Source organism: Calypte anna, chromosome 2, assembly GCF_003957555.1.
Source record: "Calypte anna isolate BGI_N300 chromosome 2, bCalAnn1_v1.p, whole genome shotgun sequence".
In the NCBI taxonomy this organism is placed as follows: Eukaryota; Metazoa; Chordata; class Aves; order Apodiformes; family Trochilidae; genus Calypte; species Calypte anna.
Window position 1 is genome coordinate 137,132,290 of NC_044245.1, and position 25,657 is coordinate 137,157,946.

General features: G+C 42.8%; 1 protein-coding gene across 2 annotated transcripts in view; it reads right to left on the minus strand.

Moving 5' to 3' along the window:
• Positions 1–14,564: 14,564 nt before the first annotated feature.
• Positions 14,565–25,657, minus strand: part of EXT1 (exostosin glycosyltransferase 1) — a 179,170-nt gene continuing 168,077 nt past the window's right edge. For both annotated transcript variants that reach the window (XM_030444371.1, XM_030444370.1), the window contains 5 exons: positions 25,356–25,451; positions 22,551–22,640; positions 18,762–18,922; positions 17,602–17,773; positions 14,565–15,075 (listed from right to left, as the gene is read on the minus strand). In XM_030444371.1, the coding sequence (XP_030300231.1) occupies positions 14,890–15,075; positions 17,602–17,773; positions 18,762–18,922; positions 22,551–22,640; positions 25,356–25,451 (705 nt within the window). In that variant the 3' untranslated portion in view covers positions 14,565–14,889. The remainder of the gene's footprint in view (positions 15,076–17,601; positions 17,774–18,761; positions 18,923–22,550; positions 22,641–25,355; positions 25,452–25,657) is intronic.

The following is a 25,657-nucleotide window of genomic DNA, read 5'->3' on the forward strand; positions in this document are numbered from 1 at the left end:
AACACTGTTGGTTCTCTGATTCACCCCAGTGCTAATGCTGCCTTCCCAAGTATGTTCCCCATTCAAGGAGCAGATGAGGAGTGATCCCAGGTGGTCAGAACTGGCTGCTGGGATAGACAAGTCCCATGATGAACATGGCAAAGGAACTTGGGAAACTATTTCAAAGCAGTGGCTTCATGAAGCAAGTGGCCAGGCACTTCATCCCCTCATCAGGCCATCAGCAGGATGCTGAATTTGGGAGAACAGTGCATCCAGAGCAAGGGTTTTGGCTCAGCACTCCTTTTCCTTCTTGGCTGGAGAGAGCCCTTTTCCACTGACTGTCATGGATCTGGGCAGTCTTTACTCAGGTTTCCAGAGACAGCAACAAGTCAAGGGGCCCAGGCAGGGCAAGTAATTAAGTTTTCCATGCAAGCTGGATCTGCCATTCTGTAACTGACCGGTGTTCTCAATGAGTATCACAGGCCTGCCCTTTGGAGAGATTTAAGGAAGGCAGAGGGATGTACTTTATTCATCAGTCTTCTGATTTCTGTGTTGGCCCAACTGGAGTTTAAGCAGTATATTTGCAGGTTTTAAGGCCAGTGGGGTCATTATGGTCATCGCATCTCCCTGCTTGTCTAAGGGACACCATCAGTTTTCCCAGGCAATGCCTCCATCCAGCCCAACACCATGTAGTTGGTGAAAGCATGCTCCTTGGAAAGACATCCAGGCCTGATTTACAGCCTCCAAGTGAGGGAGATTCCCTCCCACCTCTGGTTAACCTGTTTTGATAATGAATTATGAGGAGGAAGGGAGCCATTTAGTCAATGGTATTTGTGTACAATGATTTTACATGTTGCAACGGTGCCCACTGCAGTAAGTAAATTGCCCCTTGGCTTTCATAAACATCATCTGTACACAAACATTATCCAGAGCAACTGTATGGCTGGGAAATTCTCCAGTGTAAGATAATGTCATCTCCACAGCAATAAGAAAGGTAAAACAGTCCTTACCATCTGGGAAAGCAGGAGAGGCGACAAACAGCAGCCAGCTGTACAATGACCCTGTCAGGGCTACAGCTGCTTGGGTCTGCCTGATTTAAAGCCCCAGCCCCACAAAGGCATGCTGAGGAAACTAATTCTGTAAGACAGAAACTTCATACCCAGGAAGCTTATGAGGCACCCAGAGGTCAAGCTGGATCTGTGGGGTGCCTTTATAATACGGCCACCAGCAGAAAAAATGTTGGAAATTAAGTTCCATCTAATCAAATGGAATTGGCAATAAAGCAGGGACTGCTCCATTTATTTATTTATTGCATTAGGTCCAAGGGAACAAGAGCCCTTTTTCTTTCTAAATTTGGATGTAATTATAGCCAGCTCTTCATTAGTGCTTTCTAACCTCCATCTTGGAGTGCTTTGCAGAGGAGGCTGATGACATTGTTCCTGTTTTATTGGCACAGAAACTGATGCCAAGAAATTGGGAAGTGATTTGGCCAAATTCTTACAATATCCCAGTAACAGATGAAAGAAGAGAATGTGGCCTCACTGCATCATATCTCTTCCCTGTGTCCGCTCAATCTGTGCCCAGCAGGCAAAGACCCCTGACAGGTCAGTACATCTACCACTATAACCCAGGTACACCCAGACTGAATTACCTGTTTTGACCACAGCCAACTCCCTGCCTGCATCTCTGAGGGTTGCAACAACTTCCTCCATCATGAGATCAAGGGGATCACTATTTTTGCTCATGCAATGTAGACTCATAATGCTACAGGAAGGAGTGCAGAGCTCAGGTGTCTTTATAGTAGACCATGCAATCTCCCAATTGAAAGACAGGACACAACTGCTTTAGTCATGGACTGTTAGTTTCCAGAACAGAAAGGCTCATCATTCTGTGGCTGAGAGCAGGGCACCAGAGCTGACTCCTTCCAGACCCCAGCTCCCTCCACACTGCCCTGCTCTGATGGAGGGAGTGCTGCTTCCAGCAGCCACACTTCTCCATTGGAAAGCAAAAATGGAAAAGTCTGTAAGCCAGGATTTCAGAACTGGTGTTGTAACTATTAGCAGGAATGGGTTTTAAAGCAATGAGATGCTGAGGAGCCACGGGCCCTTGACAGAAAGTGGCCACCTGTGAGCACATCCCTGCACAGCCAGGACAGGTGCCAGAGCTGGTGCCAGGGCAGAGCACAAGATAAGGATGCAACAAGGATGCAGAGGTTCCTAGAACTTTCACTCACTGGCCATGTGAGCATCTCTTCTCAGCAGCTCAGCTCTTGGACCTGATGCTTTTCTCACCTGGAAAGTAAACTGCCCAGGAGTTTTTAAAATTTAAAATTTTAACCTGCTTTTAAACCATAAAGGAGTCTTTCCTAGCTGGACTTCTGACTTCTTCAGATATGCTTAAAAATTAACATTTCTTCCCCCAACATCCATCTGATAAAATGACAATTTCATTTTCACCTGATGGTATTAACTGAGCAAACAGCCTCTTCATGCTCCAGGACAGAGCAGGAATCTGAAGCCTTCATCTTCCATCAACATCTTCAGCTACCAAAGATAACACTAATCAAACTGCTCTTGATTCCTCCAAGGAATTCATTTTAATTTTATAAAAATCATTAGGACAGGTGCCCTACACTAAGCCCTGTGGTACCAGGCAAAGGCATAAAATAAACACCAGCCATTGCTCCCAAGGGCTTACAAATGGCTGGATCTTTCCAAACAATTCAGCACAGCTTTTCAGACTGTTCAGAATAGGGTTTTTGTTTGTTGGTTGGTTTTGTTTTGTTTTGTTGCTTTTGGTTTTTTTTTTTTTTTTTTTTAGGGGGGGGTGAGGGTGGTGTTGGGGAATCTATGATTAAGTGTCTCAAGGGAGGCAGCTGCCTGATGAGCACTTCAGGAAATTTGGCCCTTATCTGCAGGTGCTCAAAATGGGAGCTGAGCCCTGAGGAAAAATCACTCCTCTGAATAGCCCATTAAGTGGCAGCAAGGATGGCAGGCAGCTATTCCCTATCCAGGAGAGTATAGATGTCATCCAGTCTGGACCGAAAGAGGAGAAGGGAGAGCAGCCTAACCCTGAGGAGCACGCCCCAGCCTAGGACAGATGATTTGGGCATCCAAAGAGAAGTGGGAGGAGAAGGAAAACCAGGGACCCAGATGCCACAGTACTCCAGGCAGCATCCCAACCCTCCTCCATGGGCACAGTGACACTTCTTGACCTTGGCCAACACCAGCACATGTACAAAAAGCAGGATCTATCAAATCAAAAAGTGCAATAGGCTGCCTGCATACATGTCCTCTGCTTTAGTGGTTCTTCTGGCTGCTTGAGCACCCCAGGTGCCACCAAGTGTTGGCTTTGTATTGTACAACCCCCTCCTCGGTCCGTGAACAGCTTGACAAAATTTCTGCCAGAAAATAAAACAGGGCTGGAGCATTCAGCTGCCTGTGATGCTCCCCATCAGCATGCTAGCTGGTGATAAAATGTGGCCCTTACAGTGTTCTTGGGGCTACATCAGACCTCCCAGGGACACAGAGGGAACTTCAGATGACATGGATGGGAAATGTTGGTTATGAACAGAAACACGATGGTATCAGTTAAGGACAATGATGCACTCTGTATGTAAAATTACATCAGAGCAAATATTTTATGGGAAACCATTCCAAGTCAGCTGATTCAGGACACAGAGGGGAGAATTGAGGCTCCCAGGAGCAGCATTGCAACAGCTTCCTCGCTCCCTGACGCAATCCATGTTTGAACATTGAAATTAATTATGCTGTAGGGTGAAAAAAGCTGATGTGTTACCTACTGTGAAGTATTCATATACTAACTTTCCACCACAGAGTGAAAAAGTTTTTTAGCCTGCAGTGGCAGTTACATGTGGAAAGTTCATTGTTCACACAAGGTTTGCAAAACCCTCTAATGTGATGTGATTTAAATTTGAGGTAGTATAAAGTTGTAACCAGATAAAAATGGATAATTGCAAAAAAGTGCAAGGTAGAACACACTTAAACCGGAGTTTTGGAAATTTAAAGTGAAAAAAAAGGAAGACTCAGCACTCTTCAGAAAAGAAAGAGGTTGTGTAAGCATTCAAGAGGAAAAAAAAAGGAAGGTAGAAAAAGCTTTTTTCTAGATGGAGGATTAATCTGGGCACTGACCCTTAACCTGCTCTGGAACTTACACAGCAGTACAATGGGAAATGCATTTTCTTCATCATACTGTTCATGTGGCTGATTACATTTGATACACAACACATGGAAAGCACTGGAGGCCAGTGCTGGAAAATCTCAGGACTAAAGCAAATTGTTGGGGCACCTCTGTATTTTAGTATTTCTGTGCATACAGGCACCCACGTGGCACACTAGATTTGATAGCACCTTTCAGAGGTCACCTTGGCACTGGTTCCCACTGAGTTTTGCCTTGTTAGGATCAGCAGTCAGGGCTCCAGCTCTGCATAAACCTGGCAGTTTCTTTGGCTTACTTTGACTGAAACAGCACAGCTGCCCTTTCATAATTTTCTTTTTTTTTTTCCTTTTTTTTTTCAGAGCAAAAATCCAACAAAACTTGGCATAATGTTGGAAAACTAAATAAGTGGTCAAGTTTGCCAACTGCAGCACACAATGGGACTTCAGTCATTTGCATGGCATCTGTCTATACACACAAACCAGGCCTCAGAAAGTTCAACTCTGAAGGCCATGTGAAGGCTCAGATTTCTTCGTTTACCTTACACCCAGGGGAATGTCTTACATCTCCAGATATACATTAAACATGTAAGAAAAGCAGCCTAGAAAGACATTAGTTGTTGGGAAAACCACAGTTCGTCTCCTTGTCTTGGCACTGATTTGCCTTTTCCTTTCAGTGGTCAGAGAAGGTTCTGAAAAAACCCTGGAACTCTTTGATAGACAGCAATGGGCAATCCAACAGCTGCCACCTGCCCACCTCTGCAAATTCCTGTCTCATGAACCAGGCAGCAGAGAGCTGCCCAAGAGCTGAAGTTGTAAGCTTTTCTTACCTGTTTTACTGTGAACAAGCTGGAAGAACCCCCGTGAGTGCTTTGGTCAGGAGGTCTGCAGGGATCTACAAGTTCTGAGCATTGTAAACACCTGCCATGGATTCGTCCACTTCCACTTCCACCCCCAGAGGTTCTCCCCTGGGGCAGCATGCTGAGAGCCTGCAGGTAGATGGAGAAATATCACACTGAACTCAGACATCTGCCAAATTGATGCTGAGGACAAGGGTAACCTCCAGAACAGCTGGAGTTGCAGACAGCATATATCCATAATTGTGATGAACTGGGCTGGGGTGGATATGCCTAACAGGACTGGACCTAAATAGTCTGCATCTCTGTTAGACAGGAATAATGATTTTGAACCATTTTTGTAAGTGGTTGTGACTGTGACATTGTTATTGCTGTGTGTCACCATAAATCATTATGCTTTTCCAAGCCTTCTCTGCATTTAGAGGTTAAATAGAATAAATGAGTAGAGACTGCAACTCATTACATACCCAACAAGATGGGGGCTGGCAGCAGCCACCTCCAGTGCTTCCACCTACTAGTACCAGCTCGGGAGCATCTTCCATATGATGTAACAAAAATATACTCTCAGACGAAGTGCTTCACCTGATGACCAGAAAACACTGGCAGGAACCCTTAAAGCTCACATTTTCCATGCAATATGGGAGTATTTGTGAGTATTCCCTTGAAGTTTAAGAGTTTGGTGGAGGGAAGTTAAATGGTTTTTTGCCTCAGAATAAATCACTAGAAGGGTTGGGAATAGGACTGAGATTCTTATCAACCAGTCCTTGGTCTCATTACAGGAGAACCATCTTCCTCGGTGCTCTACCAAGTGCTGACTTTATTCCTCCAAACGTATCAGACTTGACTTCTGTTACCAAGGCCAGAAAAAGCAATTCAGGGAGGCTGAGCCCCGTCCCCACCCTGTTCATCACATCCTATTTCTGGACCTGTACTGCACAGCAGCACAAGCTACAAAGCCACTGCACCGTCTCAACTGGCCTTGAGGGGAAGATGCAGCCCCAAGGCGACCTCAGGCCATGCTCACCCCAAGGCCACACAGCTAAGGAAGGTCACTGATGTCCCATGGGACCATGGCTGAGGGCTCAGGGGAAGCATGAGGAAGATTGCAATACTTTTGTATTTACCCCAGTGTTTCTGAGAGTAGAATATGGCCCTGCTCTACTAGATGGAAAGAAATACACTGGATTTATTTGCCTTTGGAGTGAACTAGACAGATTTCAATACTTAAGCGGATTGCATTTAAATCACCTGTGGATTTTGAAAACAACATTATTGCCTGGTATCACATGCAATTCCCAATTTTTAGATCTTCCTGGGCTAGACTCAGGTTTAGTCCTAATAGCAACAATTCTATTACTGCTGCGAGGGAAATGGAATTGCAATGAACTAGTATACATTTTCCTTAAAAATTATAAACTGACAAATGCTTTATTTCATCTTCTCTTGAGGATTTGCTGGATATTAAAAATAATCTTAATGTAGTCACTGGTTGGCATTAACATAGTACTTGCTACAGGGAATGCAGGGGAGTATGTGCTTTCTCTGCTGCTCATGTTATAAATGTGCTTTGCTATCTAGCAGGATCAAGACATCACTGAATAAAAAGGTATTGCAACTTCATGCTTTGAAAGTCTAATTCTACCCTTTTTCAGGCTCAAAACAATCCACTGTCTTCTGCATAAACAAGAGGGATTTACACCAATTGAGGAAGAGGAAAATCCATTTCATGTTGCTATATTGCCCTTCCTTACTGTGTTTTAAAATCTTGGGTTTTGAACCCAATTTCAGACCCTCTCAACTTGTCCATTTCCATCCTGTTTTCCCAGCTCCCTGGCTCCATCAGTGGTAGCAGTAGTGTGTATTTGGCAGTCAGGCCACTGGTACATTACTTACTGCATTGCACAGCTGCACAAAGGTTTAGGTGATGAGACCATTAAATGGAGCAGATTCTCAGAAAAATCCTACTACCCACAAAGCAAAACAGCACAAAACCATGAACATTTTTAAGTATCTGACTGGTCCATTTCAGACTTGTGTTTTCAAGAGCGCAGAGTGACAGCAGATGCCTCTGTTTATCCATCTCCAAGTCAAGATACCATAAAAAGTCCCAGATTCTCCCTAAAAAATTTAGGACCTTACCAGTCTTCTACAGGGCTATCAGAAGACCCTGCAGGATGCTCAATGCAAGCGGGGACTGAACATGGTCCTCTTTTAGAAAGAAACCAACCTCAAAAAGTATCCCTCAGTTGCCAGCAACTCCTCTGCCTTGTGGTTGTTTTGTAAGCATCAATGGGAGCTGCTTCTACACAGAGAGGAAGGGAGAAATTTCAGAGAAAATATTTTACAGATTCAAAATTCTCATTTCTGCTGCAATTTCATGAAAATGTTGTGTTGGATCGTGGGGTTCTTTTTGTTTGGTTTGGGTTTAGTTTTTTGGTTTTGTTTTTTTTTTGTGAGGTGTTTTTTTGATTGGCTGGTTGGTTGGTTTTGGTTGTTGTTTTGGTGGTTTTTTTGTTTATTTTTTTCTTCCCCAGTCGTAAACTCAGCAGTTTATGTTAACTTTTCATTCTTCTTCTTCAGGAATGGCTTCATCTTATTGTCTGAAAAGAAAATTAGCTGTTCCTTAACTCACTTGCCCACCACCAGCAAAACAATAGTTCATTACAGAAAGGCAAGCAGGAGGAGCCCAAGCTGCACAGAGGAGCCACTGCAGAGTGGAGCACCCAGCCGGCCTTAATGCACAATAGAAATGCAGGTAATGTGCAAAACGAGCCAAGCTGGCAGAACAGGAGCAGGCAGCTCATAAAATCTGCATCCAGCCCTGAATGTCACGTTGAGAAACAGAAGTGTGGAATAAAGCACATCATGCAGCTACTAGAATGTCACTGCTCAAAATCTTGAGCAAAATCTGTTTCTCTCTGATAACATTGTGGATACAATTAGCTAATAGCTGTAAGAAAGGGAAAATAGAGACTTGTTTCCTTTCTCTCTGCTAATAACTTCAGAGAAAATAAAATAAGGCATTGATCAGTGCCAACTCTCTTATCTATCTCCATTCAAGTGAGAGCACATTGAGTTTCAGTGAGATTGGTAAAAAAAAACCTCTCAGAAGTGCATTTAAAGTTGAACTGATTATGTGTTAAGTATTTTTTGGCCAGATACTCAGATCATGTAAGCAAAGTCCCAGGGACTCCACAGACCTGGTTTTAATTCATTCCAGCCAACAATAATTTTTTATTCCCTGTGCAGCAGGTTAGCAAGCAAAACTGGCATTCAGCATGGGATTCCCCACACCTGACAGGCACAACACAGAAGCTTGGTCTTCCTTTATAGATCACTTATACAACAGAGGTGAAGCAGGCACTGGTCTCTGAGAGCCCTGCTCATCTGTTTTATTTTAATTTGATCTCCACTGCCTGCCAGGCTGGGAACAGTGCACAGCAAGGGCAGTGCTTTGGTTCAGCTCAGCATCGCACCTCTGAGACGTCTATCCTGATTTTCCCTCTTACCTCATTTTTGTTCACATTGTGAGGCAGCATCAGAACACACAAACTGGATCCTTTTCAGACGAAATTAAGCTGAAAAATGCAGAAGTACATCTGGCACATCCCACCTCCATATCTAAATCACTACCTCCAAGAACTGTTTAGCATGGAAGTCAGGTTTCAGACTGCAGCTCTAACACCAGCTAGCCTGTACTAATTGCTGAAGTAGGACAACAGCCTTTTGGTAGCTCCTCCAGATGTACCCATTTGCATTTTAGTCAAATGAAATCCACCCCAAGTTGGCCTTGTCTAAATATGGCCACAAAACAAGGATTCAAGTGTTGAAGGAGCAGGAACGCAGCTCTCTGACAGTTTAGAGGATAACATATTTTGGTCATTTTCTGTCAGGAAGAAGTCAATATCAAACAGCAATGGCATGAAGCCATCCTGGACATCTCTGATGAGAACAAAGCAGTGACTGATCCCTCAAATTTACAGGCCATGATCCTGAACCCATTGGTTTAATCAGAATTTTCCCAGCGTGGGATTCACCTGAGCAGATGTTGGTATCTGTGCTGCAGGGCCTGCAATTGGTGTGCTTGTACACAGATAAAACCCAACACACGTGAGGTGAAAGTCATCTTATGCTAAAGTCCATGTCTGAACCAGGTGAGGAGGATAATCCTGAGCAAAACTTTGTTCTGCCTCCCCTACACAGGGAGACCGTGAGGTCCTGCTCTGACAGAAAAGAGTGTATGTAGCTAAAATTAGGAGGAATTAATGAGACCCTGCCCCAGGCTGTGACAGGCTTTCAATAGCCTCCTAAAAATGAACACGGGTCAATAAATGATTATATTCTCAGCCTGCAGGGATTAGCCTTCAAAGGCCTCCAGGCTGACATCCGTATTTACAGGGATACCTTCTATGAGCCACTGTTAGTTACCAATAACTGTGTCATGATGCATGGACACTATCCTGTCACACACAGGTGACACAGACTGAATGTTCTTCTGCCCCAGGTAAGACAGCAAACACCTGCCAGTGCTGCTGGACTACTTACCACTGTGTACAGATACTATACTACATATATCACCTATGTAACAGAGAGATGGGATGTACATACAGCCATGGCTCAGTTTGAGCTGAGGAGAAAGAAGAAACTACCCTGAATTTGAGACACGTGGCAACCACGCTTCCAAATTTGCATTCTCAGGAGTACAAAGATTTGTTGTTCTGCCTTAAAAATAAAAACACACTGCATCAGAAATGTACGTCTTTTATTAACAACTTTTCAAAATAAATCTGAAGAAAAAAAGTCTTTGGTGACACTATCTATAAAAACAACCTATCTTAGATGGTAAACCTATGGTGTTATACAGGTTAATGAAGTAAACCAAATTATATGGCTTTTTAATTTCTCATTCTCTCTTTTCCTCTCAGTCACACACTTGCTTTAGGTTTAATTGCACCATGTTGTCAATAGTCAAACAAAGAGGGAGAAACACTTTAAAAAAGATGTGGCAGCACTATGAAAACATTGGTAATGCATTAGAAAATTTTTCTCAAAAATGTACATTTTATACAAAATAAGATTGTAGTTTTGTTTGCTTTTTTGCTTTACATTTGCCCACCTAAGAATTCCCATTTCATGTTTCCATTCTCGTCGTCCCAACACTATACATACTTTCTCTCAAAATAAATACACAGGATTATGTACAAGGTTGCAAGGCCCATTGGATCATCACTAATCCACTGTGAAATAGTCACTAAAAACATCATGAAAGGATGGGAGGGAGCATTCCAAAGCATCTGATGATGCCATAACTCCCCCCAATTTAACTCAAACTTAAAAAATGTGTATGAAGATGGTAAAATAGTGGTATAAAGGCCAGTTTGACTTAGTTTTAAACAAGGGTGAGATGTACAAAATCTTGGAAGATGTGATTATATTTCCAGCAGACACCAGGTAAGACCCTGCACAGGAAGGGTCCCTGTGGGAAGACCCCAGGCCCATCCCCATGTAATCCTGCTGAATCCCAGAGAAATGGCTCTGCCAGGATAATGCCACATTTTTGCAACAGGCAGCAGAGGCAGCCTGGGAAAAAACAGCAGACCACCAACCCACCCATGCAGTCGGAGGACATATAACAGATATAATTAATAAAAGAGTTGTAAATCAATACAGATGTGATGACAAAACACTAAGTAAAACTTTAGTTTTGGTAAGGGGGCAGAGAGGAAGAGGAGGGCATTGTATTTTACACTGGGAATGTGAAGACTTAAAAGTAAACCAAGTCTACTTCTAGCTATCTCTTTCATTACTTCAGTGTCAAGCTATCACTTCCATTCTCCAAATGCCATCTTTTGGTAAATGAGCTATTTTAAAAGGCGCTCATTGGTGAAAGATTAATTTGTCAAAGTTGCCTCCAAATGAGATCTGAAATTGATCAAACCCATGATGTTTTCTGATGGAAAAGATCAAAGCACTCAATAGCCATTCATTAGCAAACAGTGTGTTCACTATGGTTATTGTTAATAAAACTGAAACATTCACATCTAGAAAAAGTTATGGTAATAATTAGTTTTTCACAAAATAGAAAGAGGGCAAATAAAATCTTGTACAGGCCCAAGAAACTGCAAGGAGATCCAGGCACTTTCTATCTTGGAAGTTTGTCCCTATTTTTGTGTCTTGTGTTTGTCATTATGAACCCCTTCTCTAACAAGAGATCTCAGTCAAATTATAACTGAGAAGGGTTTCTTTCTTTTCTTTTTTTTTTTTTTTTTCCTTTTCTTTCTGCTTTTCTCTTCTTTTCTTTTCTTTTCTTTTCTTTTCTTTTCTTTTCTTTTCTTTTCTTCTTTTCTTTTCTTTATAAATTCAATTAACCAGTTTTCCCAAACTCTAATGCCTACTTTTACTCTGTTTTAATGGCATGGATCTATTCACATTCATCCATCCATCTCACCCCTGATTAAATTAAGGTCAGTAACCTTTATGAAAGGCCACATGCGTAACACTCCGTCAAGTCATCAGGCATTCAAGTACCTGTAAAGTAAAGGCTAACATAGCCTGCTGTTAAAGAAAAATAATAAAAAAAATACAAAAGGAGCAACAAGGAGTGCACCTTGTTTCAGCACCATCTGAATTAAGGGAGAGGAGGAAAAAAAAGAATAAAGAACCATTAACTCACACTTAAGACATGATAAAAGGGTAATTTCATTCACTAAGGAAACAACACAACTTTATCCAACACAGACAGACACGGGAGGCTTGGAAGCAAGCCTAGTGTCCTTAAGAGTGTTGGTCAATAATGTCTACATTGAGCCTAACACACTGACTGTCTAAGCTGGATCTGAGTCCAGCTCTTTCCCTGGGTCCCCAGGCTTGGGCAGGGGACATTCTTGGGTCCGTCTGCGAGGCACATTCTTTTGTAGAGAGATGGCTGTGCCTGGGTAACGTGCTGCAAAGAGAAACTCTCCTACCTATCCACATCCCTTCTGGAGCTAAGCCTTTCATTGTTACTTGTTTAGTTAGTGATCTGTAAACAGAAAGGGCCTCGGATCACACTGAGAGTGAGTTTTAGTACAGCTGCCCCCCAAAAATTATGGTAGCAGCATGTCAAACAGCTTAAAAGCTTGGCCTCACTCACTGTACTCAGAAAATGGTTTGCTACTCCTTTTTTCCTAAAAAACAAACCCCGTGTGCCCCAAAATTGCATTAACTAAAATCCAAGCAGAATTGTAATTCTTGTTTTTGTAGGGTCCCGTCTTCTCCTCTCCCCAGCCCCTCTTGCTGGCTACAGACAATTATCTCCTTCCCTGACCTGCAGATGCTCCTGTGGACACATCCACCTGCAAAGAGGGACATGAGCAATGTGTGAGCCCTGCCAATCTCATCCAGTGTTTGACACATTCTCCAAAAACTGAAAGAAGGCCCGTTCCAGTCCCTGAAAGAGCTGCCTGATCTCCAGGAGGAGAAAGTGGCATGGGAGTCACTGAGTTATTCACCCTGGAAAAATCAGATCTTCCCCCACTGATCAGCAAGCACAGATCTGAGAGCACAGGGAAGTGAGGTTCAGGTTACTATGGAATGTGGGAAGCTGAATTAGTAGCTCACCCTACAAAGACAGGAGCATAACCTGCTCCTCTTCTCTATCTGGGCCTGCCTACCTACTCTTGCCTATTCACACCTCTCTTCCACATGGTGATTTAACTCTCTAAATGGAATTTTAGAAATCCTGTAAATCACCAGACAGCTTTCCTCAATTTTAGAGAGTTGAATGGGCTCATGGAAGCATCTGGTGGGCACCAGAGCGGCAGAAGGTGCAAGCTGGCACTGAGTGTCCAGGGCCTGGGGAAGCCATGGGACTGGGGGTAAAAGTGGCACCTCTTCCATTCAGCAGTTTAAGTCACTAGCTGCAGTCTCACACATGTTTTTTGTCAGATTCCTTTAAAGATTTGCTTCCTCTAACACTAAATGTCAGGAACCTGATTTCTGCCGTAACTCGCTGTGCTCTGTCCAAATATTGCAATACATATGCAAACCAAAGGATTCTTTGCAAGTCTTTTCATGTCAAGTTGTATACAAATGTTTAGCAATGTGTACTTCATTCTTTTAAAGCAGCTTTCTATTTGGAGATTCTGATGTTCCCATCAAGAGAAATTACCTAGGCTTCACAGCATTCCCTCTACAACCAGTAACTGTTACCTTTACAAATGAGGAAACTGAGCCATTACTCAGTTATGGGAGTTGCTTAAAGCTGCATAATAAAGCAGTGCCTGAGCCTGAATGAAACTGGGGATAATCCTGGTCCACTCTTCCTGCCACTCCAGCTACTCTTCACCTCTGCTACTGGACCATCTGTTCACACAGGAATGAGGTATAGAAAGGCTTACTGGTCTTTTGGGCACTGGAACTAAACCATTCCACTGAGGCTTTCTCAGATCCCTCAGGGGTTGTGATCATTACAGAACACCCCAAAAGCACCTCATCCAAATGTGAGAGTTCAAAACATTTTTAAAGTGCTTGTTTTCTTAGCAAATCCAAATGGCATCTTCCTGACCCAAATCACTGCTTTTGTTTTCATTTTTTAACTGAAAGAAACACACAAATAAGCAAAGTTCCGCAGAGAAATAAACTACTGGAATATTTCAATTTTAAAATACTTCAATTTGAAATCATAAAACAAACCATTATGGAACATAAGCAATGCTGGTATTTCAGAGGCAGGTTTTTGTCTGAGCTACCTTCCTGCCCCAAGTACGTCTGGGAGTAACCACTGCCACCACTACCCAGTGTCTGACCACACACTTTACTTCAGGTGTCAGACCCTCAGGAGGGAATTTCTCCACCTATTTGCACTTGGAAAATAAAAAAAAAAAGCCTCTGCTTTGATTTCAAATAAACCGATCAGTTACCAGCCAAATTCTTGCATTGTAAGTACTAACACGCTCTCTTTTGCCAATAACTCCTTTGCCCTCAGAACACAGCTGGTTTTAGAAATCCAGCTGCTGTGGCCAGCAGCACCAGTGCCCCTGGGCAGCAGGGATCATGCAGGCTGTGTCCCATGCTGAGTATGGGGGGAGCCATTCGGAATGTCCCTCTCCTACCAGGATATACAACTGGCACTGCAGACCTGCTGTGCATGAAACCCTTCCTGTGCTCCTTGTCAGTGGTTTCCTCCTCATCACTGGTTTGCCACTCAGTAGTAGTGTTCCTCTCTCCCTTCAAGATGAGGCTGATTGCCTTTAAAAATGGGGTCCCCAACCAGGAGGATCTATGCTCTTGTTTGGCTCATTGAGGGCTCTCCAGGTTTCTATCCATTCAAAAGGATTTTGCTACAAGTGGCTGCTGCCAGCTTGGGGAAAACTGAGGAAAAAAATTTTAAAAGTCAGCAGTAAATGAGAAACAACACTTCGGTTCTGTCCTTCTTGTGCTCAGTTTGTTTCTGAACCTACTGCATTTTCTCCCTGTGTGATTCAAGTGTTTAACTTTGCAGGAGAAAATGAATGAAAATTGCAATGACAATCAAATGCATGAAAGAAAGAAACGGCAGCTTTGAAATATTCACAACCAACACAATTTTGATTAAAGAAAGAACTCTGTTTTTAATAGTTGTTTTTTTTGTTTGTTTTTGTTTTTTTTATCATTAAAAAAGTTTAAACCTGCATAGCAATCATTTCAAAAATAATTATTTAATGTTCCATAATGAAACTGTACACGACCTAGTCTTGAGCGGCAGAAGCCTGGGGGCGGTTGGGCGCAGTCCGAGTGGGGCAGCCCCGGTGCCGGCGGCCGCTCCCCGGGTCGGGGCCATCCCTGGCTGCTGGCGGCACAGTCTGGCTCCAGACGGGGCCGGGGCAGCTCGCTCAGCCCCCTCCCCTCAGCAGCACTCCTCAAAGCCGTTCAATGTCTCGGTACTTCTTCCTCAGGATGGAGACCTGGTCTTTAAAGAGGACAGGGTCGAGCCTCATCTGCGAGTGGATCAGCGGCATATAGCCAAACCAGCTGGCAAAAGTGTTCATGCAGCTCTGCCGCTGGGCGAAGTGGTCGGGGTCAGCCCAGCGTGAAGCCCGGGAGGTCTGCGTGGAGAGCAAAGCAGAGATCAGACACTGCTGTGACACAACAACATGGTGGGGAAGGGTGGATGCCAGGGCCGGCGGGTACCATGGCGCCGAGCAGTGCCCGGGCCTGCGAGTGCCTGCAGCGTGCTCGACCAGGGGAGGGTGAAAGCAGAAGGGCACCCCAGGACACCCTGCCCCCCCCGGGCAGCTTGGAGATGGAGAGGCAGCCACCCCTGAGTTCCCCAGCAGCACCCAGGGCAGTGCAGTGTGGTGGCCTGACTTCAACCATGATTTCAACCAACCTGATTTCAGCTCCAGCATGATCTGGAGTACAGCACCCACAAGCAGGCCTCCCAAAGCCTGCCAATATACTATTTCAGCCTGTCCCTCACTTTTTCTTTTTTTAATAACTGTTTCAGAGAAACAACAAGTCCTTGAAAACTACTAGGAAAGACAAGAAGGCCTTTGCTTTCCACTGGAGGGACACAGCCTATGGGCAGCTGCTGCCATGGCCCTCAGCCGCAGGAGGAAAACGAGCTGCAGTTACTATGGCTTCTCAGGTCAAAACCAAACTTTTGCAGTTCAGATCTGCAGAAATTTGTACACGAGCAATTTCAGCGAGCTTGTAACTGACTCAGCAGAAGGCCTTACGTGCTTGGCATTTCTCATGTGGGCAGCCATCCTGCTGAGAAAAGCAGGGAATCCCAGCAGCTGAGGACAGCATGTAAGACAGCTCTGTCTTAAGGGCTGAGAAAATTTACTAATGTAACTCATGACATCATGGTAAACTCTGACCTGAGGAAAAGACTATCCATGAATACATGCAAAATACTATGGCCTGATTTTCCAAAGTTTAGAGCAGATGTAATTCCTACTATAGTTCATAAAACTCAGCATCTCTGGAAAAATTAGGTCCTAAGCTCCGAGGCCATTGTTATTGTCTATCTGTACCTAAACTACATGTATAAACATAATAAAACTATTACTTAAGATCAGCTATGAATGCTGAGACCCTCAGGGTTTTTTTGTGCCACTTCTCATGCATCTCTATATAGCACTTACACTTCCACAACACTTGATAAACAAATATAAATTCATAAACTCAAAGCGTGTTAATTAAAATGCAAAGAAACTGATAAAGTCAGGGGCTTGCCAAATGAATGAGGTATCATACTTGATCTTTGTCCACAGCCTCTCCAGTTTAGCTTAACTGGTAGGTTATAATGGGCATTGATTACAGACACTTGATTATACCAAGCCACTAAAGAGCAAGCAAAAGCTTGTTGCTTGAGGGTTATATCAGACATTCTGGCCAATAACAGTGAATTTCCATATGACTATTACTCTCTGTCACAACACTGAGGTTATGTTAATTCTTTATTTGTCTTTCAAGGAATAATGAGCATGGCCCATTATATCTCCCAAAGCTGCAGGAACAACTTGTCTTTAGAAGAGTTATAGTTCATGGCAGACTCAATTCATTTGCACTATAAAAAGAAAATGAATGTTCAGACTTTGCCAAATAGCCTCTCTGTGGAGAGGTGAAGCTCAAACTGGAAGCAGTAGGTATTTTCTGGATGGCATCTTCTTGTTCATAGAAGGTCTCCTGGGTAGCAAGAGCAGTCAGAATTGCTGAATGCTACCTGTGCCTTGGATGAAAGTGCAGTGGCATACAGATAGGGCAGTCTACAAACCAGCATGGCCATTCCCCAGTCAGAGATCCAAGTAATGATCACAGGAGAAAAATGTGAGGGGAAAACAGAGGGCCACTTTTTTCTTCTGCCCTTAGAAATCATGATACTGTTTGAAGTGCAGATCACACACATCATGGCAGCACAGATGGGATGTTATTTAGGACCTTCAGGTCTTGTGGGACTTGCTATTCTTCCCATTGCTACCTCACACAGGGCAGGAGGAAAAGTGCTCCCAGGCTACCATGTTTCCCTGTTCCAAGAAGGTATATTTATTTGCTTCTGCAATGACAGAGTGCCTACTGAGTAGCTGAAGGAGGCTTTAAAGCAATTATTTCATGGCTGCTAGTGACTGATGGTGTCACCATGGGAAAAAAATGCCTGAATATCACAAATTGTGACTCTGTTGTGACAGTCCAATGCTTGAATCACTGTACAGGGATGGCCTTGTATATTATATTCATTACTAATTAAAAATAGAAAACTTTTCTAGAATTTACTTCTGCTTCTAGCATTCCATGATTAGGTCTTAGGTCTAGAATATTTCATTAGAAAAATGGAGTTTAACTTAAATTCAGTCACCACAATCATCAGTTCCATGAGTTTGGGATCACTGTGAGTAAGACTGTGTGAGAAAACTATGAAGAGATGCTGTCATCTACAGTAGATGCCATTTTTCCTTTTGGATTTTCTTTCAGTATAATAATCACATGTAATGTCTATTCACAATTCTGCTAAACTAAAATCTGCAAAAAAATATATGGAATTATATTGCTGTATAAGCCTAACCAAGAAGTGGAGCCATCATATAATCAATACAGCCCAGCTACTAAAACATGCTGTGGTTACATACCTGTCCCATCATGGTCTCCTTATACTGTTTCTTCTGTGTTACTTTGATTGGAGGCAATTTTGTCACAGCTGACACCAAAAAATTCATTAGAATGTCCTCACAATTGGCCAGTTGGTCCACCATATTCTTTAGGCTGGCAGGCAGGTAATGTGTGTACAGGTAGTGATAATATCTGGAAACCAACAGCAGCATTATTAATACAAGTCACTAGGCTTTCAGGGATTACAGACTCCAGGAAATTTCTGTCTCAGCTAAGACACAAGTTTTGTACTTAGCTATGGATATACCACTTTCTTTCTTTGGTCTCATATTCCAGGAAGAATGGAGAACACATCAGTATTTCATCAAGACAGTAAATAGTGATAATGAGGAAAGAAAACACATGTCCTTTTTGTAACTGGCTTGAAAGAAATAATGCAGAGCTAAGTATCAAGATAATGGAGTAGGGAAGAGAGCACTACACTGCTGTAATGTGGTAGATAACTGATGAATTCATCCTTCACCTCTTCTTTCAAAACCCTTCACTTGGAGAGAACTTTATTAAACTGGCCTACTACTACTGTCCTTGCTGCTGGAAGTATTTTGCTTTGGGCCTTTATCATCCCCTATGGCTTCTCTCCTTCTTTGCAGGTATATGGATTAGATACTCCAGAATTTACTGACTTTCTTCTAAAATCTAGAGAGGTCTTTGGTCTGCTGAAGTCTTAACAATGGGACTTTTCTCCAATATGCTGTATTATGCTCATCCATGTCCACTGTAATACAGTTCTAGAGTAGCCAGAGGACTTTGTAATCTGCAGCTGTCAGCCACCACATACCCAGAGCTGGTCTGGAAGTAACCTCCTTTCTGCTGTGCTACAGGCCATTCAACTGAGCAGTTTAATGAATTCGGGAACTCTTTGAAGTGTGTAATTCCCAATGTTAAAAAGAGCAGTCCAACTGCCTGCAAATACAAGTGACTTCAAAGAGACCAAACAAGCGCAATAATGATTACCAGATCCCCAGAGCTAAACCAAGAACTTAAATTATTACCCCATCAAAAGGAGACCCATTTATTATCTTTCCAGTTTTTCCCCTCCCCGGAAGAATGTTTTTCACCCCCTCCCCCTTACTATTTTGTTTCATACAGAAGGAGGACAGCAGATGCTTTGGGTTCTTACTTGTGGTAAATAGCAGCTCCTGTCAATACCATGGAATAGTCGTTAGTCCATTTGGAGGTATAGCCCCACCTCTCCTTAGTGTTGTCCCAGAAGTGACTGCGAGCAGGGTACCCTACAATCCTCTCTGGAAAACTCTGCCAAACTGTAAAAGCAAAATCCACCTGCAGACAAAGGCACAGGCCAAATGAATACGGAAATTGTTTCAACAAATGTCAACAAAACAAAATATTACCTTGCCACTAATTCGTAATTCAAAATCTTGGAACTGTTGCAAAACATTAATTCTATGTATTCATCAGTAAATTAAACTGACTGCTTGACATTTTGCCCTATAATTATGCACATTTTAATGGTTCCTGTTAAAGGGAGTCTAGAGCATCTCAGCATTACATTAACATTTTCAAGTTTGCCCTTTACATATCAAACCTCAAGTTACAGAAGGAATGAGTGTAGGTGTCTGTCTTTAAACTTAGATGCAATATAGACTGATAATAGCTTTGGTCAACTGAACCTTTGCACATCTTTGTGCATCTCACCTGCCATTTCAGTACTGTCAACAGGAAGCTTGGAAAACCATGAGTGAAACACCTTAAATATTAAGTGTGGCTCAGTGATATTAAAACAGGCAATCAATGTTGAGCCACTTTGTATCTCCCATCCATTTTGAGTCTTTGAGGTACTTCAGTTCGTACTTCTGTCTATATGACCATAAGGGTTAAACATATAGTTTAATAAAGAGGAACATAAGATTTCTAGGTACTTGTATGGCTTTAGAAGGCTATATGTTAGCAAAAATGCTTGATACTATATGAGCCACAAGAAGACATCAAATGCTGTCAACAATTTATTTGGGGTCTTTTTATTACTGTCTTGCTGTATTCTAATAACTCAAACCCCTGAGAATACAAAAAGGTGGCAGGACATTGATACCCCAGGATCCCACCAAACAAATCCTGGTGATATTAGTAAAGGGATGATTGGGGTAATTTGCAGAAGGTTTGGTAAAAATACATATGGAGGTTTTTATCACTATAAAGGTGGTTGGCAGTCTGCAGTTCTTTGACTTAAGTTTTGGAGCTCAAGCTAGACCAAAATGTTAATGAGAACTGAAGAAAGTTCTAATTCTCCCAGTCAAACCCAAGACAACAAAGGAGATGCTTCTGCACTGCACAGCAAGCTCCCTTCAGTACCAGAGGGACCTAAAATTGTGCTCAAAAATGCCTGAAAAATCTTTCAAGAACACAGCCAAAGTCAAGAGTGTAGAGGTTAGATAAAGAATGGCCTCTCTGAGTACAGTTAAATTTTGTGTGATTACTGTCAGACCTCTCATTTACAAGTGTTTTTATCAAACAGAAGAGTCACACATGTACTGGAATACAAAGTTAGGAACTTGTGATTTTCTTTCAAGCTGTTTCCAGAAATCTGTGGACAACTAGAAAGACAAAGTGCACAAACGAGTTACCACTGTGATAGTTCTGATCTCATCCAAATCAATACCACATGAAGGAACTAAAGAGGGGGTTTTTTGCCTCTAAAGGCCTTTCCCATAAAACGTGGCATCTGTTTTCTTTAGAGAAGTCTGAGACTCTCAAACTTAAATAAATAATAAAGCAGCTGCACTCAGTGTCCTCACTTGTGATTTGTGATTTGTGATTTGTCCTCACTTGTGTAATCTGTCCTATTACCAGAAAGTTGCACTAAAGCAACCACCCTAAGAAACACTTCTTCTATTAAAAAAAAACAACCAGGCCTTCATCATATTTCATTTTCAGTAGCACTACCACTCAGCTGATCAGCAGGAAAAGCCAACCAGGCTGTATCACTTAACCCCTGTATCACTTCTGACCTGTCCTGATTTCTAATTACCTCCCTACAAATACCCTCCTGCACATGTGACACAGCTCCTCTCACAAGAGCAATTATGCAGTGTTCTGTTCTGAAAGGAAAAACCTTTACTATGCTAGAGCTGGACAGAGCAGAAGATGCACCTGGTGATTGCTCCTCCCAATCAGAATCTGATTGTGTTTGACCACAAATTGCCTTCTCTGAGCCATGAAACTGTGCCACAAGAACCACCCATGAGCAGGCAGTTTCAAGGGAAGCTTCACACCACACCTTTTATGCCAGTATTCCAATGCACTCTTTCTTTGTGTAAGCTACATGATGGGGGAAGTGAAGCAATAGAAAGGCCCCAGGTTTTCACAGAGACACCAGAGAGCCACTGTTCCTGGCACCCTGGCAGAGACATGTTGAAGCTGTGGGGTGGGTGCTAGAATGAGCTGGCCAGCTGGTTGTCCCTGCAGCACAGGGGTTGTGGGGTCCACAGAGCCAATACCCCCATGCAAACATGCACTGCTGGCTGCAAGCTGCTCACAGGAGGGAAGAAGACACAAAGAAATGTGTGTATTGTCTCAGACAACAATAAATATTTACATTACAGAACATTTAAGGTGAAACTGAATGAGCAACACCTTCCAGAAGCCTGAAGGACTCCAAAGTTTAGATCATGGCTAAATACCAGGAAAAACAAACCCAACCCCTAAATCCTATAGGCCAGATTGCTGTAAATACCATCTCAGTGAAATGAAGTCCCTGAGAGTTCTTACCATGGCCCCCAGGCCAGATGAGACAGGAACCTTCATCCTGAGAAACAGCCTGCTTAGGAACCCCAGCCCTAGGATAAAGGGCTGGATTTGGGGTCTTTTTAGATGTGCAGGTCTTTACACACAAGTGTTCTGGCAGTAGTCATATTCTTCCTCACGTAGAAGAAACTACCAAGGTGTAACCTTGGTACCAAATAGGTTCAATGCCAACTGCTTTTTCCATCTGTCCAGGGCTGCCATTGCTCCTTATGCAGCAGTCCAACCACAAATCCGTACTGGTGAGAAAAGTGGTCACAGTCTCATCCATTTAGAACAAATTCAGTGACATCTCAGGGTATATAGCAGTGGCTGGTGACTAATGTTAGGCATTTCTTCACTGACATATAAGCAGTGGTAGCACCAGTGAAAAGATCTCCATCACTGATAAAAAAGCATTAAAGGTGAAGTTGGGAGAAGGGAATGGCCATGAACATGGGGAAAAGAAAAGGGAAAACAAGAGAAAAATCGAGTTTCTCAAGCTAATTAATAATGTATTTCCCAAATATTGCACTCTTTATAGACTGTCATCAGTTTCCTCTGTGGTTCTCAGGAAGAGGTTCCAGAAATCAATACTCATCCCAGTTGTAAAAATTGGTTTTCTACGGTATTTTTCTTTTCTTAGCGCTATCTTGCTCTTGGCACAAACACTCTGACACTTAAACTAGCAAAGACCTCCAGTTTTATGGGGTGACACAATGGTGAGAGCATTCCTCAGTGACATCCTGCATTAGGGTGGCAACCTGTCTTCTGGAGCGACAGCAGTTCCCTGCTGATGACACCCCTGCCTTCCTTCCTTCCTTCCCCACCTACTGGTAACGTGGGGGGAAAAAAGCTACCCCAATCAGAAAAGTGAGAACAGGGTATTAAAACTGACTGCTCTTGGCTGCCTACACCCGCCTGCAGCTATGTTACTAAAATAATAAAGAACGGAAGAACCATATGCTAATGATGAGCCAATTAACCGGGGTGAGAAGCTCCTCTGATGGCAGGCAGTGGCAGGGTTGCTGAAACAAACTCAATGCATTAAATCTGAGGAGTGTAGCAGGAAATCTTGTAACATCTGCTGACTGGCAAAGCTGAGTGAAGAACCTCAGCTCAGAATGAGCTGGGTAACCAAGCAGACTCTGAAGATGAGAGAGTCCCTTACCTCAGTGGTTGAAAGCACAGTGTCCTCATCCAGGCTTAGCACTGCATCTGTCACTATGTTGTCGTAGGGTAGGAAGCGACTGCTCATAACCTATGTGTATCCAAGGCAGGAAGAGGAGAAAGAAAAAGATCACTTGAAAATCATGACTAATTTCCAATGGAAATACTCCATTTTATTCTTCACTCTTATTTCTTCTTGTCTGAGGAACGTTACATATCTCTGATGGAAAGGACCCTTCAGCTCAAGAAAGAAAGAATGACATTTTTGTCACCCCAGCAGTCAGTCTACACCTTCTAACTGAGAAGTAATTTCTGAACTGCCCTCCTTTGGAGCAGGCTGCTTTCCTTTTGTGACAAGCTACGATGGTCTGTACTGAGAATTAGATGTACCCACTACTTCTTTAGGGTGGACATTTTCTCTGGTAGCTAGGACTGTCCCTCTGCTCTCCTGAAGGATGTGAAAATCAAAGATAATGAATGCTGCCTTCATTTGCAGCATTTATAAGGTTATGCAGCTGGGAAGCCAAGCAGTCTGGGCTGTGTGTGAAGGGCTAGGATGGTTTCCCTGTAAAGTGGTAAAGCTCCACCTCTGTGCATTGCTGTTGTACCCACAGGCTGCTGCTGCCAAATGGTGCCACACTGTCCATCAGAAAATGAGATTATGCTAAAGAACATGAAGATCACTTGAGTTCCACCTGCATCAAAAATTAAATTGGTACTGTATCATTTTTAAAAGTCACATTTTTAAGTGACATAACTATATACATATATATAAACTATATGCAGAATAAGCTTTCAAAAACTGTGGCAGGACAGTTCTCAAAGCAATAAAAAATAGATGGGAAAGTGGCATCAAAAAGATAACAGCAAAAAGTGACAATCCATATGGCTTCTTTAGCAGATGAATTAGCACCTTTTTAGGACTGACAAATAGTAACAAGGAAACAAGACTATTTGTTTCCCTCATTTGCTAGGAAAAATATCCTAGCTAGTTAACAGACTTCTTTTTCAATTTATTACTGCAAAAAAAACATTACAGAAATCAGGCCCAGTAAGAGGGAATCACTGCATGGGAACAGGGACAGGTAGACGTTTTATACATCATAATGGACATGGTCAGTTCTGCATGTCTGGAAGGAAGCCCTTAAATCTATGCTTCAATTCAGAGAAAGCTCTGTCTCTAGAATCAGGAGGTTGATGGTATCTCTCTGGAGAGGGTCCCTTCATTGCTATGATGGTGTCAGTCTGGGAGGTGGTGGCTGTGAGGAAAGGGTGATCTAGCAGGGTTTGATGGTTTTGCTTTGCTTGTGCAAGGCAAAGCAGAGCAAGGAGCCAGAAGAAGAATGGTGTTCTCACCCCAGCTCTTCTACAGACTGTATAAAATTGTCTAATACTAAACAGTTGGGACTTCTCACACTTTTTTTTTTATTATTTATTTAAAGCTCCCTTTTGCAAAATGGGTGCAATAATATACCTTGATTTCATGGAGAAGAGTGAACGTCAGATAAAGGTAGACCTCTGATCACCTGCACTGAGTAACTGTGCCTGTCAGTACGCTTCAGATAAATCTGAAGATGAAAAGCAGTTCTTTTGTGCAGCCTTTGAATTGCACTGCTCTGGCTCTGCAAGCTTTGCCCAAACAAACAGCTTTTCTGTGCAAGAAGCCACTTATATGTTAGGACATTAGAGGGAAGTGTCCACTACAAACACACCTTTGTGTACTCAGGAGACTCATTTGTAATCTAAACAGTGCCTAGGGCCAATTTCTACAAACATGGTAGAACTGGTCAGAGGTTTTCTCCTCTACCTCACCTCAGCAAGTTTTCCAAAAAGAAAAAAGCCCTACAACATTCTAAAGACTCAGAAATTACTACAGCCTTTCTTGGCTCTGCAGCAACTCTCCTGATACCATTTATATGGCTAACGAAGGCAAGAGCCATTAGCTGCCAACCTTGCAGGGATTTTGCTTTCTCCTTGTTAAGATGACTGGGGGAAAAGAACAAAGACAGGACTGCAAGTTCAAAATAGGATTGTACAGCCAAAGCAACTATGAGTTCTGTTTGCAAACACAGCTCAAGAGTCATTTGACAGATATACAGATGGGACCAACCCAAATCTGTCTCAGCAGAGTCCAGAAGCAAAAAGTCTTCCTTCTTCCAGGACTGCATTTGGAAACAAACTATCCACTTTGGTGTGGATTAAAGAAAACCAAAACCAAACCTCTTTTCTTATCTGGGTGGTGTCCATTTCAGCTTTGTACAAGAGATGACATGGTGGTTTTGTTCCCATGCAAGTGTCCCTTACTTTTTTTTGGTGATGGGATCCCATCATTGGCAACACAATCCTGCAAGGCTACAAAAGAGGGTACTTCCCAAATGTGGGTTAACATCATTCATTCTCATCTCTTCCTCTGCTTTTCAGTACACATCTTACTCCCAAGTCTTGCATCTGACTGGTCATTCTTAATGAATCCAGCTGGATCACTGCTTTCAAGCATCTGCAGAGCAACAGAAATCTCTATAGATGGGGTCAACCCTATCTGCTCTTGGGGCCACATTTCAAAACCAGGTCCCACCTATGAATCTCAGATTCACGGCACTAATTGCCAGCCTGATGATTTCTGAGAGCACAGGGCCTCATGCATGAAACATGAATCTGTGCCCAAGGTGATACAAAGGGCCAGAGAACAGAAAGGAGCTGTCACATTATTGGGAACTACAGAGCTTTCACCAAAGTAGCTGGAAAAATAAATTCTGGTCCCAGTGGAGAATATATGCAATCTTTTATAATCTTTCTCTGCACCTACCTTGCTCTCTCCTTCAATGACTATGACAGGCACAGAAGTGGCAGGCCAGCGGTGTTTGGCTGGGAGGGGTTTATCACAATTCCATAAAACAATAATCTGGAAGAGAATATTGGACCACGATTGGAGACCTTTGTGGCAATGCAGTCCAAACCCCAAGGACTCAGATCTCCACACAGTAATGTTAAGTTCAAGTTAGGAATTTCAAAATCAACAACTCTGATATGAAACTGTATAAGAATACCACTTCCTACATAAGTTTAACCCATCCTGATTATTTACAGTTTACATCCTCTCAGGCAAAC